General features: G+C 37.4%; 1 protein-coding gene across 1 annotated transcript in view; it reads right to left on the bottom strand.

Annotated features, from left to right (window-relative positions):
- Window positions 1-283: 283 nt before the first annotated feature.
- Window positions 284-13,006, bottom strand: part of BTAF1 (B-TFIID TATA-box binding protein associated factor 1) — a 42,385-nt gene continuing 29,662 nt past the window's right edge. The window contains exons 22-38 of the mRNA XM_058841151.1: window positions 12,241-12,394; window positions 12,041-12,150; window positions 9,970-10,171; window positions 9,416-9,564; window positions 6,910-7,062; window positions 6,280-6,401; window positions 5,903-6,070; window positions 5,644-5,721; window positions 5,433-5,562; window positions 4,614-4,755; window positions 4,321-4,451; window positions 3,774-3,899; window positions 2,875-3,027; window positions 2,048-2,259; window positions 1,728-1,887; window positions 976-1,146; window positions 284-736 (exon numbers count right to left, since the gene is read on the bottom strand). Of these exons, the coding sequence (XP_058697134.1) occupies window positions 590-736; window positions 976-1,146; window positions 1,728-1,887; window positions 2,048-2,259; window positions 2,875-3,027; window positions 3,774-3,899; window positions 4,321-4,451; window positions 4,614-4,755; window positions 5,433-5,562; window positions 5,644-5,721; window positions 5,903-6,070; window positions 6,280-6,401; window positions 6,910-7,062; window positions 9,416-9,564; window positions 9,970-10,171; window positions 12,041-12,150; window positions 12,241-12,394 (2,508 nt within the window). The 3' untranslated portion in view covers window positions 284-589. The remainder of the gene's footprint in view (window positions 737-975; window positions 1,147-1,727; window positions 1,888-2,047; window positions 2,260-2,874; window positions 3,028-3,773; window positions 3,900-4,320; window positions 4,452-4,613; window positions 4,756-5,432; window positions 5,563-5,643; window positions 5,722-5,902; window positions 6,071-6,279; window positions 6,402-6,909; window positions 7,063-9,415; window positions 9,565-9,969; window positions 10,172-12,040; window positions 12,151-12,240; window positions 12,395-13,006) is intronic.

Consider the following 13,006-nt stretch of genomic DNA (forward strand, 5'->3'; position numbering starts at 1 on the left):
TATACAAAGGTGGGTGCACAGGCCTAGTGCTATTCCATTATTCAATACTTTCAAGGCTTCTGGGCTTTGCCTCTGGTGATAAAAAGTCCTGAAATGATCTGAATGAAAGCTTAAGTTGAAAATTGCTTTTTTACTACACCATAAAAGCAAGTTGTGTTTAAAAGAAAAATGTACACTGAACAACCTGAAGTACTCACTGAAACAACTGTACAAAAACTATTATAGATACAGAAAGAAATAATGGTGGACTAAACTGCAAACACAAGTAACACTTGTTAACAAATGTAAAAACTTGCTTTGTTTTAATTCTTCTACCAAGTAAGAATTTGCAGCTGTTCAGAACAAGTAAAATTCAAACCACCTCACAATGTTTACATATTAAAGTTTTTATACAGTGCAAACGTTTAAGACAGAATAACTTCCCAGTGAAACAGCTGACACTACTTTGTGCCAGTCTTTCGAAGATTCCTCTTTCAGTAAGTCTATTTACACATTAAGCTAAAGGTTCACTCTATATGCTTTAAAGTTTGCTGAATATCAGCAGAAAAACACGTGAACTAGCAGCAGTTGTATTACAAATATGTGATGGTTACTTCAATGAATGCATAAAGTTTTCAAGACTGTATTCAGTGTCATACTGCTCTTGATCCCATAGTTCTCCAAGGTTTTCGAGTACTGATTTCATTGATGCTTTCCCAGAAGAGGTAGAGGTATCTGCTTTTTCAGTTTTTCCATCCTTCACAAAACAAAAAAATTCCTGTTAACATACAGAATAATGTTTTCAAGAACCTAACAAATTCTTCAAATCTGATAATTTTTCTGGGGAAATATCACTTCGTCCTGTTGTTCAGAGACACGTCTACTATTCATCAGTCCAACTTAAGCATTTGTGTGATTAAATTTTACACTTCAAAGCAAAGCTTTTCCCTAAGCTGACTCTATTTTTGGTAGGTATTTGTAAAAATGTTTCTTTACCTTGTCAAGAGTGAACAGATCAAGAAGCTGCTCTGTTCCCATGCTCTGTAGGCTTGCATTTTCTTGACTGATCACTGTATTTGCAATATTCATTTTGAACTTCTGAAGACCCATGATCTTCTCTTCCAGAGTTCCCCTGGTTATCAGGCGATATACATTAACAACACGTTTCTGAAAGAAAAAAAAAACACACTTAGCTAGAAAGTATCATCTTAGGTATTCAGGAAAGCATAACCTTTTAGTGTTTATCATGGACAATCTGGAAGCAGTTTGCCTTGGAGTTACCCTTCAGTAATTGTACTCAGTCTGACAGACATTAGATGGAAACCACAAGACTATGCCACTATACAGCAGAGGCATCTTGAGTTGTTTCTGTACTCTGGCAGAACTCAGTGGTTTTACAGCTCTAAGGGAAGACCACCAGCAGTCATTCTTGCCCTGTCCAAGCACCAGAGAAGGATAACCCTGTGGGCTGTCCCTTCAGTTCCTTGTCTCTGTCCTCAGTCATCTCTTCCTCCACAAAAGGGCGATTCTTCTCTGGCCTCCCCCCAGCAGCTCAGGAAGTACAGAAGAGAAGACTTACAAGTTAGGGGCAAAATAAAGTGGCAAGAGCTGGTATGTTTTCAAGAATTAAGTATGAATGGAAGCTTGGTAGGAACCTACAGATGTCACTTGGTTATACATTACAAACTCTCTCAAGCAAGTTCAGGAAGATAAAAACCACCCTTTATGTGAAATGAAGAGGTTTTCACCTGCCCAATGCGATGTGCCCGATCCATGGCTTGCAGGTCTCTCATCGGGTTCCAGTCATGTTCCACAAATACAACTGTGTCAGCCCCTGTCAAGTTAAGTCCCAGCCCACCCACATGAGTGGTGAGCAAAAGAACATCTATAGATGGGTCATTATTAAACCTGCATACAAGAAGAAGTTAAGAATGGTAAGTTTCATTTAAATAAGTAACTTATGAAGCTCATTTACTTTGAGGCAGACGAAAAATCCAGTTTTGCACCATATAAATAATACAGTTCATTAAAGTTGGCTTCATACTGGTTACAAGGGGATAATGCATACCGGGAAACAATGGAATGTCTCTGCCCAGCAGGAATGCTGCCATCGAGGCGCAAGTAAGTAACTGAAGGTAACTGAGGTCTGAGAAGGTCGTGCTCCACTATATCCAGCATACTCTTCAGCTGACAGAAGATAAGCACTCTGTGCTGGGCCACAACAGCTTCTGTACCACTTTCTGAAGATCCACCGTTCCCCAAACCACAGTCTAGCAGCAGCTTTAAGTAAAAGAACATTAAAGTGTGTCATTAAAATTACTGTAGATCTCATGTAAACATTGACATTCATTGATTATCAAAAGTTGAAATGAGAGAAACAATCAAGTGCAGAAGAAAGTATCTAATTGACAGTCACTTAAATTACAAGAAGGCAAAGTTTCACTTCCCTGTCAAACTATGAAAAACTTAAGTCATTAAAAAATTAAAAGAAAAACATTTTCTTCACTTAAATTCTATTGTAAGTAAAGCTATGCAATGCAATCTAATTTTATCAGGGAAGTAGTCTCCTGTGTAATAAAAATGAAAAAAAAATTCTGCAGCAAGAGGTACAAGAATAAATTAGAAGCAAGGTTTTTCATATGCCAAAAAGTTGTATCATATATATACACACATATACATATATATACTATCACCATGAAGCTTGTTTCCCCCTCCCTCTTGAATTATCAGGGAACACAGAGCATATCCCTGAAACTCCCTTGCATTATTTTTCATTTGCTACTTAATTTTATTAAGAGGAGTTTCCATGTTGATTAAACCTTAAATAAAACACACTAAACTGTAACAGCAGTAGAGATATTTGGGGAATTTAAGGCACAATACATGTCCACTTACTTGTTTTAAAGCAGACAGCTTAGGTGCATGTTGGATATCTCGAAGGGATGAATTCTGAGCTGCAAGTTGCTCTGTAATTCTCTTGTATTCTGGATGTTGGGCTGTGAGCACTAAAGCTGGATGGTTGCAGAGCTTCCGTAAGTACTGCAGTGCCTTCAATTATTTATGAAGTTCAAAAAAATAATTAACAGTAACACAGTTAGAGAAAAATGATTAACAGAACTGATTGAAAGTACAGGGGTCACTAGGCCTCATTCTACAATCTGGACTTTATGGTGTATTTTCATCAAAGTTGCACATTTAAAACCTGCATTTCAAATTGTATCCGAACACTATTACACTCATTGTGATCTTGGTCCCTTCTTTCAGGAAAAATGCAAGGACTACCATTTCCCACACTTTCATCTGAGTCTGCAATAGAGGAAATGGGTTTGGGAGCAGTTTGAGAATAATTGTTTCCAATTAACCAAGAGTTAATCTGCAATTCTATAAGATCATGACCCTTCATAAATTCAGTTCTACCCTTAAGGAAACATTTTGCTCATGTTTTAGAATTTTAGTGTTGAAATGTAACAGCTGATGCAATCAGAATTACTTCCCTCATTCTGAGGTTTTGCTCTCACAGTACTCAGTTTTTACAAGATCCACAAAATAGCTAAACACCAACTGAGCAGATCACATTAGAAATACAAGGCAGTGTGATGCTTCACAAGACACAAACCCGTAACTTAAATGTAATAGCTATACATCACATTCCAGCCATAAATGCTCTACTTAGATCATATGACCACAAGTCTAAGTTTACTATTTTGATTTTCATTTTTTACTAAACCTACAAATACAGCTATATTGTATGCATGTATGTAGTAGGTAATAAAAATTACTGAAAAATTCTGTACCTGAAATACATGACCTGTAGATTTAAGCTTTGGTTTTTCAGTTTCTTCATTCAGTGAAATTGAAGAAACTGTTTCATCAATATCACATTTGGCACGAGACTTGGCAAAATCTTCATAAAGCTGAACCTGTAGGCCAGACAAGAGAGTGTGTTTTTTCCTGACAGAAGATAGACAGTCCTATTCAGAGTTTAGTTTCAAGTTAAAATCCTGAGTTATCATACATCAAGAAAGCTATTTCATATGTAACACAAGAAACATTAACAACAGAACCTCTTGCCATTTATTTTCTTTCAACTTGAAAAGTGTTATTGAAAAACAGTCTGCAGATGCCTACACGTTGTTCCTGAACAACGCCCAAAATTAAGCTCAAGAAATACTCTATTACTACAGGACTGGAATCAGTGTTTTAAACACATATTACAAAATTCTTTTAGTACATCCAGAGAATGTCAGAGCTGATATCAGACTGATACAGAAATACAGAATTCATGCCTTTGTGGTCTTAATTGTGCTGAAAAATAAAATTCCAGCCTCTTTTTAAGCATACCTGTAGAGGACTGAGAATACAATAATAATCTTGAATAATTTTGGGTGGAAGATCTTGCAGCACATCCTCTTTCATTCTCCTTAGCAGGAATGGCAGGACTTGGCGGTGCAGAGCTTCCATTGCGAGTACCCCTAGTGAGGGCAACAGCACCAGTGTTTTAGAAGAAAAACATGTTTGTCAAAACATTCAGTTCCCCCTCAATCTCTATGTTACAACTAACCACACTTTTCGTTTAGCAGTTCTCATTTAAAAGCCTAAAACAAAATCCCCAAGATTAAACATTTGGTCTTTACCAGCCTCTTGTTCTCGACTGGAGCTTCGGGCATCTCTGCTTGCCAGGATTGGTTTTCCATAACGAGCTGCAAATTGGCGTTCAGTGCCCAAGAATCCAGGCATTAGGAAGTCAAACAGTGACCACAACTCTAAGACGTTGTTCTGAACATAAAAGAAACATTTGATAAATTATTTTCAGAAGTAGTAAGTTGTTGCAAGGTATCAGAAAAAATTTCCATACATATTTAAAACCCTGTATTTAAATAAAACCCCATATTTAAAACCTCACACTACAACCCAGTCCCAAGCTCCTGGAGCTTGGTGGCTCTTTCATCCATCTGAGTTATAGAAATATCTCTGCATGCACTTGAATGCATAAATGGAGGCACTTGTCCAGTGCCTTAAGCCACACCCAGAGTTCTTCTGGTTAAAAAAACCCAGGACACACCAGTGGTCTTAGTCCTGGGTGAGACATACAATGCATAGTCAAGTCATTAGGACAAAGCTCAAAATCTGGAGATCTCAGAATTGAGTTTCCTGCTAATTTTACTTGAGGCATAGGGAAATGGTATCTTTTCTGCTTGACATTTAAAGAGGAAGTGGTAGAAAGTCTTGCTGCTAACTTTTGAACTCAACTAATACCAAAAAACCTGCATTCATTCCCCCATACACAGGTATATCAGAAAAGGGAAAATATGTCATTTTGAGCATTTAGAAGTGAAAAGCTGTTTTACAATGTGTAGTTTGAACAAGATGATTGTTAAAAGGTACAATAAAAATGAGTGCAAGATAGATCTAGTATGTTTTCTACTGTTCATCCAAAATAGAAAATCAGTTACCTGGATTGGTGTCCCAGAAAGAATTATCCTGTAATTAGCAGTCAGCTGCTTTACTGCTTTTGACAGCTTTGTTTTTCCATTTTTTATTACATGGCCTTCATCAAGAATGCAGTAATTAAACTTAATATTTCTAAAAAAAGAAGAGTACAGACTGAAGTAGCATTTAAAATTCTAAGCTATTAAAAACCTCAGAAAACAAGCCAATTCTTACCTGAAGAAGTCAATGTCATTTCTTACAACATCATATGAAGCCACTATGAGATTGTGTCTTTTCACCTGGTGTTGCAATCTTAAGAAAAAAATGAGAAGTTAATTGAAGTGTTCCTTACATGTTATTAATTCAGCCTTCAAAGATACCATCACAAGTGTTCCCATGCCCACAGACTATGCTTCAGTAGCAGTAGTAAAGTAAATTTAGTAATTCCATGTGTGATATTTTACTCTAAACCAGTAAATGCAAGATGGGTTACCTTGCTCTCTCAGTAGGAGGTCCTGTATAGTGCAATGGATTAAGATACTCTTTCGAGCAAAATTTGCCCACTTCATCCACCCAGTGTCCCGTGAGTGTAGGAGGACACACCACCAAGGAGGGAAGAGGAACACTGTCCACCAGTTTTGTTCTTGCATATTCCTGAGCCCTTAAGAGTATAAAATAAGAGTTTTAAAAAAATTGTTTTTCACAGAAGAGTTGAGGTGGGAAGGGACCTGGGGTGACCACCTGGTCCAAGCCCCCTATCCAAGTAAAGCCACCTCTGGTGGAAGTTGCCCAGGACTATGTCCAGATTCATTACCACACATAAGACCTATCACTAAAATCTAAGACAGAATGTTATTTGTTTAAACTTACCTGAGGCAATGATCACCTGCAAGAATGCAAATGGATTGTAAAGTTTTTCCTAAGCCCATGTCATCACAAAGAATTCCATGAAGTTTGTATTTATTGAGAAATGCAAGCCAGTTCACTCCATCCTGAAATCAGAAAAGAAGGAGAGTGCCTGAAGGAAAAAACTGGCTTTTTGCTAGTTGAGCTTCAGTTCAAACATCCATATGTTCAATGACCCAGCACTGCCAAACTAGGAGCTGGTTTCCCACCACAAATGGAAATCCACTACAGCCCATCCATTAAAAGTGGGAGGAATAAAGGGAAAAACAAACACCCAAATGGTACAGTCAGGCCTGGCTTTGCAGTGGTGGGCTGCCACAGTCAGTGTTAGCAAGGAAAAGCCCACTGGCCATTCCCAGGAAAAAAAAATAAAACGGCAAAATCCAGAAAGGGGGAGAAATACCATTAGAACAGTATAAGAAGCATGTATTACTTCATTTGTTCTTCCTTATCCAGGGTCCAAGATAGACACTGCGCAACTGAAACCAAAACACTCAAAAAATCCACAAGAAAAATGCCAGTACCTGAACAACTCCTACTATTCCATGAAATTATATCAGACTGGAACTTTTATTTTAAAAGTATAAGTGTTACCTGCTGGTACTTTCTGAGCTCTGCTTTGATTGGCACTGGAATTTCATAGTTTTCCAGTTTTTTTCCATCCAGTAACTGTTCCAGAAAGTGACGTTCTTTAGCCTTCATCCTGATTAATTCTTCAGACATGTTTGGTGGGTCTGGTATACCAGCCTAGGGTTAACATTTTTAAAGCAAGTCATGTAAGGGCTACAGGACTTAACTGCCACACAGAGGAGAAGAAATTAAACCTCATACTCACTCAGACATTTTAAACAGAGTAAAGATCTGCAATCTTATCAACTGCATGAATCTAAACTTAGGATGTAAATACTATATTTAGCTCTACTTGTTTGATTACTTGCAGGTCAACACATGCAGGATTGTAAGGTGCAAGAGAAATCCCACCCCGAAGGAACACATTGAAAAGACTGATAGAAATTACAAGAAAGATGGAAAACCCTGGTCATGCTGCTAAGATTCTACAAATGCTGAGCTATTCTACCTCTAAGCAGAGAGTTCATCTGGCTGGCTAGAGAAGCCTATGACACCCTCTCCTCTTGAGCCACCAGCTACCATCCAAAGTTTGATGGATTTTTCTCCTACTTAGTAGAATTAGATCTAAAGTGATACTGAAATCCATAGGATGATTTCAAGCAGCTGGAAGCTGATAGGAGAAAAAAACCACCCGAACCCCTCCAGGTTTCTAACAGCAGAGCTTTACTTCCTACGTACTCTCCACACCAGGCCAGAAGCTCATAGAAGGCATCTGGGGGCCAAATATGCTCATTCTTGCTTGCAAATAACATACAATAGCAGCAGAGGCACTCCTATTTTCCCACCATCGTATCTGTCTTCCCATTTTTCTGGGCCTCCTCCATCTTCAGTCAGCTTTACTTAAAAACCCAACTTACTAATCACTTACCGAGGGCTCCTGGCTAAAAGAACCCTCTATCAAATAATTCCACCATGTATGTGGTTAGTATGGAAGGGGAATGTTAGCAGTGCCCCATATGGTATTTAAGTACATACATACACAGAGACAGCAGCTTCCTTGTTCAATGCTCTACCTACTCTTCCTTTTAGAACTTATCTGCAGTATGAACACTACACCAGGTGATTTGGTTCAAGTATGTTGTCAACTTGTGGCAGGATTGCTTATCAATACAAGTTTGATCAAGTTAAACCATTTATCATACAATCCTTCTCTCAGTCATACTCTCATTTTTATGGTTGCAGGAATAATCGATTTGAGCATAAAGATGCAGGAAACAGCATAGTTAAGTTGCCCCAACTCACTTAATGCAATTTATTAATTGTTAAATAAAATACTGTTCCATGACAATACAAGCATTTTCTCTCATTAATAATCTGCTTCACTCTATGCTTACATATTTACTATAGTTCATTATCTGGCACTGAACTTTCTTAACCAGAAAGGGAAATTTTAAGGCACTTTTTCCGTAACTGTGGAAAAGAAATATGAAGTGATCATGGATATGCATGCAATTAATAAAACAAGTACAGTATGTTTTTAAGAGATTCTCACTAAATTTTATTAAAATAGCTTTAATACGCCCCTGCCCCAAGCTATGTGTATTCCACAGGACTGTTTAAGATGTGTCAGAAGAAGGGCCCTGGTGCAAATGGCACTGCAATGAACATGCTAGCAATTAAGTTCTTTGCTCACTTTCAACTTGTTCAACATCTCAGTGTAAGCACACAAAGTAAGTGCTCCAGTTAAGGCAGACTGCTAGTTATCAGATCTAAAGTTCTATTATACTATATTAAAAAGTGAAATAATAAAAAACCCATTAAGCTGACAACTTTTTTCATTATTGCTGTGGAAATTCTAGACTGTCTTTTATTACCATCTGGTGGTCACATTAAGTTACTCAGAAGCATTGTAGTCCTTGGTGCACAACATCAGAAGTTGCCTGAGGTATGCAAGAGGTAGCAGGAGTGAAAGACTGAAGCAGATCTGTACTGATTAAGCACTACTGCATCATAATACACAATATTTTGCCTAAATATGTAGGGTGGTGCTTTTTGATTTTAAGAACTAGTAATAAGTGACCCTACTTATCCCCACACTATTTCTATTGCTGTTATTTTTTATTTTTCTTTTAAACCAGTATTGCTTTTGTGCATTTCTCTTGACAACATACCCAGCAACACACATACCTAAGGAGAGTGCACACAGAACTAAAACTTTTCAACCCAAACTAAGCAGTATTAAAAACAAAATTAATAAATCTACCATTAATTTTGTGTATACAGCTGAAGTGAACTTCTTATAAAGAGAAATTTTATTTTAACATTGAATTAGAAAATTGCTAACACAGGGTCTAATTTTGCTTATTTTACTTAAAAAGGACACATCTTCTATTATCTGACATGGACTCAACACCTATAAAACCAGTTACTCGTTCAGCATTTAATAAGCCAGAAGCCTGGACTTTGTAGCTGGTGAAAGAGCAAATACAGGACAGTTCACATATTCCATATACGTACAGCTTGAGCTTACCTCAAGAGGCATCAGTCTAATCAGTGTGGCAAAGCACTGAGTAGCCATAAAACGCACACTGTTTGTCTGATCACTCATTCTACCCAGAACTGGAACCACTAGAAGAACAATGTATGGAACAATACCAACATCCAGCTGCTCCATTACACCTGGAGTGGTTGTTAAGGAAATACTTTTCAACAGTCCAGGTTTGTCTAACAAATATACACCCAGGAGATTTCATATTCAGTAAGTTATTAATTGTTACACTCAGGTGAATGAGATTTCTAGTAACAAAGCAATGTAGAAGCAGGGAAATCTGATCTACCCAATTACCTCTGGCAGCAAAGTGCATGGTTTGAGAAACTGAATTACCTCCACCAAAACATCACTTGGTAAATAAAATAAGGGCAATGGAAATAAAGGTTTCTTCTGTTTCCTTCCACAGGAGAAAAAATAGCTTAATATTTTATTTTGCTTTTCCTCACATTTTTTTTCAGGCAACTGTTTTTGTTCATTCAAATGAAACAAGAGCAAAGAAGTTTCTGCATTTTTGAATATGCAAGCAAGGATACACGCAAGTGCTTCAATTGCACCTTCTTGTTTGGTGTTGTCATCTATTGCTCCCAGCCATGGTAAAACTTTCTCCAGAAAGATATTCATTGTTTCCATGGTTGCTATTTTGCTCATAACACCCACACAACGGGAAGCCATGTGTCTCACAGCAGTGCTGGGATGTTGAAGGCACATGTAAAGATGAGGCAAATGCTGTATTAACTGAATAAAAGAAAAAGGTGTGGGGAGTAAAGGTTAATATGAATTATAAACAAATCAGTGATTTTTTTTGAACTATAGAGTATTTCAAAGTCATTTACGAATGCTTAAAATGGCTCCTTTGCAAGATATAATTGCTTACAACTAAAAAATTATTTCAGAAGAAAAAGGCAATTTGAACTTTGAACACATTTTACTCCCCAATACAGATAAAATTCAGAGTAACAAAATATTTAGCATTTCAATCAAAATCACTGAAGCCCTCAGTTAGCAAGAAAGTGTTTCACACTGAAAAGAGAGTAAAAAAAAATAAATTTTTTCTTAAATATAGATACATAGATTTAAGAATTCCTTCTAGTTAGCATATTTGTCCTAGACTCATTCCCTTTGTGTTTAGGCAGATTAATTACTACTCATGTTGGGAATCTCAGTAATTCTGTGTGACAAGGAGGACACCCAGAAGGAAATCTGCACCTCCCCAGCAGGGTATACACTTGTGTCTTTGGTGTATGTATGTGTCTTCTTTTTAACCAGTGCAGTTATGCTTCTGTATTGATACCTGAACAGACGGTCAGGCTTTTCCTAGTGCCAAGGTCCCTAACTGCTTGCTTTGGTGAACCAAGTTCAGCCTCTGTGACTTTCTACAATTTTTTTTTAAACTGCATACAGTATTAGCACCATCAAAACCAATCTACACAATAACTACATACCACATTTATGTGTGTATATATATAAAAAAAGTCTTTCCATGGCATATGCTAAATGCACTCGAAATAACTTCAGTATTTTATTAAAATAGGTAAAAAAAATTTCCCATGATTCTTCTCCATCTGCTCAGAATTCTATAGCCCTTCATTATACCCACCCTTTCCAGAGTTCTGGCCTACTTATTCGTTGCATGCGAGCCTTGTCACGTATTTTTGTCATCCTGTTGCCCTTCTCTGTCTGTCTTCCAGAGCTACTATACTTACTCTGAAACAGAGTACTGCAGATAGGCTACTACTGAAAATTGTGTTAGATGCAGGCATAAGGATGACTTTCTTGTTCTGTTGCTTCCTTAACATTTTTTTAACCTTCAGTGATACTTTCTCATAACTATCCCAACTCCAGGATTCTCTCCTGAGTAGAAACAGACAGTTCAGAGAAACAGACCATTTTTAAATGATCAAATATAGTCTACTTGGGAGTAAACTGAGGTCTTCATAATTTTTGTATTCCCTGCACAAGCAGCCTTTCTTACAACCTTCAACCTAGTACAGAGTATCCAGGCAATAAACTGACTTTAGTACTACCACTTTGCCCCCACTCTGGCCACACAAACTGCATGTCAGTTTGTGCATTTTAAGTCAAATCTTTTCAGTCAGCCACACAGTGCTGCATAACCACATTTTTATCTTTACTTTCATAACAAACAGAAGGCACCATATTACCTGTCTGTTCTCCAGGTTTAGGAAATACAGAATTAGAATAATGCAGAGATGCTGATTCCAATGTAACACAACAGCATAAATACTAACAAAACTCAAATGTTGGAAACAATCTTGTTTGGGATCTCACTCAAAAAACGGTAGGCCAAGGCTAAACTTTTAGGTAGCTGTTTACTTTTGTGGTTTATTCTACGACCTGCACAGATGACAGAATTCAACATCCTACAGAATACAGGGAAAACCAGCTTTTAAACGGTACATCTTGACTGCTGAAGGCTATGCCTTCAGTATGTCAAGACTAGGACAGAGGATCGGGAGAACAGGCAGGCTAATGAGTGACTAAAACACCATTTGAACAAACTAGAAAAATATCTAAAAAAGAAAAATAACAATTTAAACCACTAGTGATAAAGAGACTGAAGTGTTTCATGCAAAAGCTAATTACCAGAGGATGTAGCTGAGTATCCATCGAAGCTGCTGTTGTTTCAAAAACCTGCAAAGAATTCACCAGCTCCTGAGCAGGAGCATCTCCTTTTTCCAGTAAGGATTTTCGGTCTGGTAAAAACAGAAAAGGTGTTCAGTTTAAGACTGACACACTGGCTCCAGCCTGCCACCCCTCCCAGTTTAAATCAGAAGTGTAATTACCAAAATTATTTATGTGAATGTTGTTCCTTAACGAACCAACCATAGCATCCCAGAGATGTGGCAATCCTGTTGCCATTTCAGCACCAAAATGTTTAGCTATAGTAGATAAGGCAAATTCAGCTCCTCTTCTCTGTACAACATAAGGTTTCTGAGCCTAGAATTAAACAATTCGACAAAGTAGTGGGGCTAAGTACATTTAATAACAATTATTGTCAAGGGTGACCTCATTTCATAGGCATTCAATTTTGATTGCGTTTATACCCATCTACAACACATTCACCGATAGGTTTTTTCCCTAGTTAATTACTTCATTCCTTATACATGTAAAAAAACCAAAAATCTTTTATAGCCAATTATTTCAAGCCTATAAATTTGAGATTTGGCCTTTGCTGATACTGGTCCATTCCAACAGGATGTTTCCAAGTGGTTCCAGAACCTCGGATATTGCCAATACAGTGACACCAAGAACAGTACTATACTAGAAAACTCACAATATTTGATTTGTTATTTATTTTTTTATTTCAGTTGCTGGTTTTAATGCTTCAGAGGCATCCAGCAGCAATTGAGATGGACCAACACTAACATAGGCAGGACACAGTTGGTGTCCTCTTGTGTTTGTTCCACACTTTGTGGAAATCCATGCGTGAACTTATATTAATATTCATATTCTATAGTAAACATAACATTTCAGGAGTTATTCATATTCTTGATTACAAACATTTAAAATAAACACATGCTGCTTGCATCACAAAACCTTCTGTTTTGT

Source organism: Poecile atricapillus, chromosome 6, assembly GCF_030490865.1.
Source record: "Poecile atricapillus isolate bPoeAtr1 chromosome 6, bPoeAtr1.hap1, whole genome shotgun sequence".
NCBI lineage: Eukaryota > Metazoa > Chordata > Aves > Passeriformes > Paridae > Poecile > Poecile atricapillus.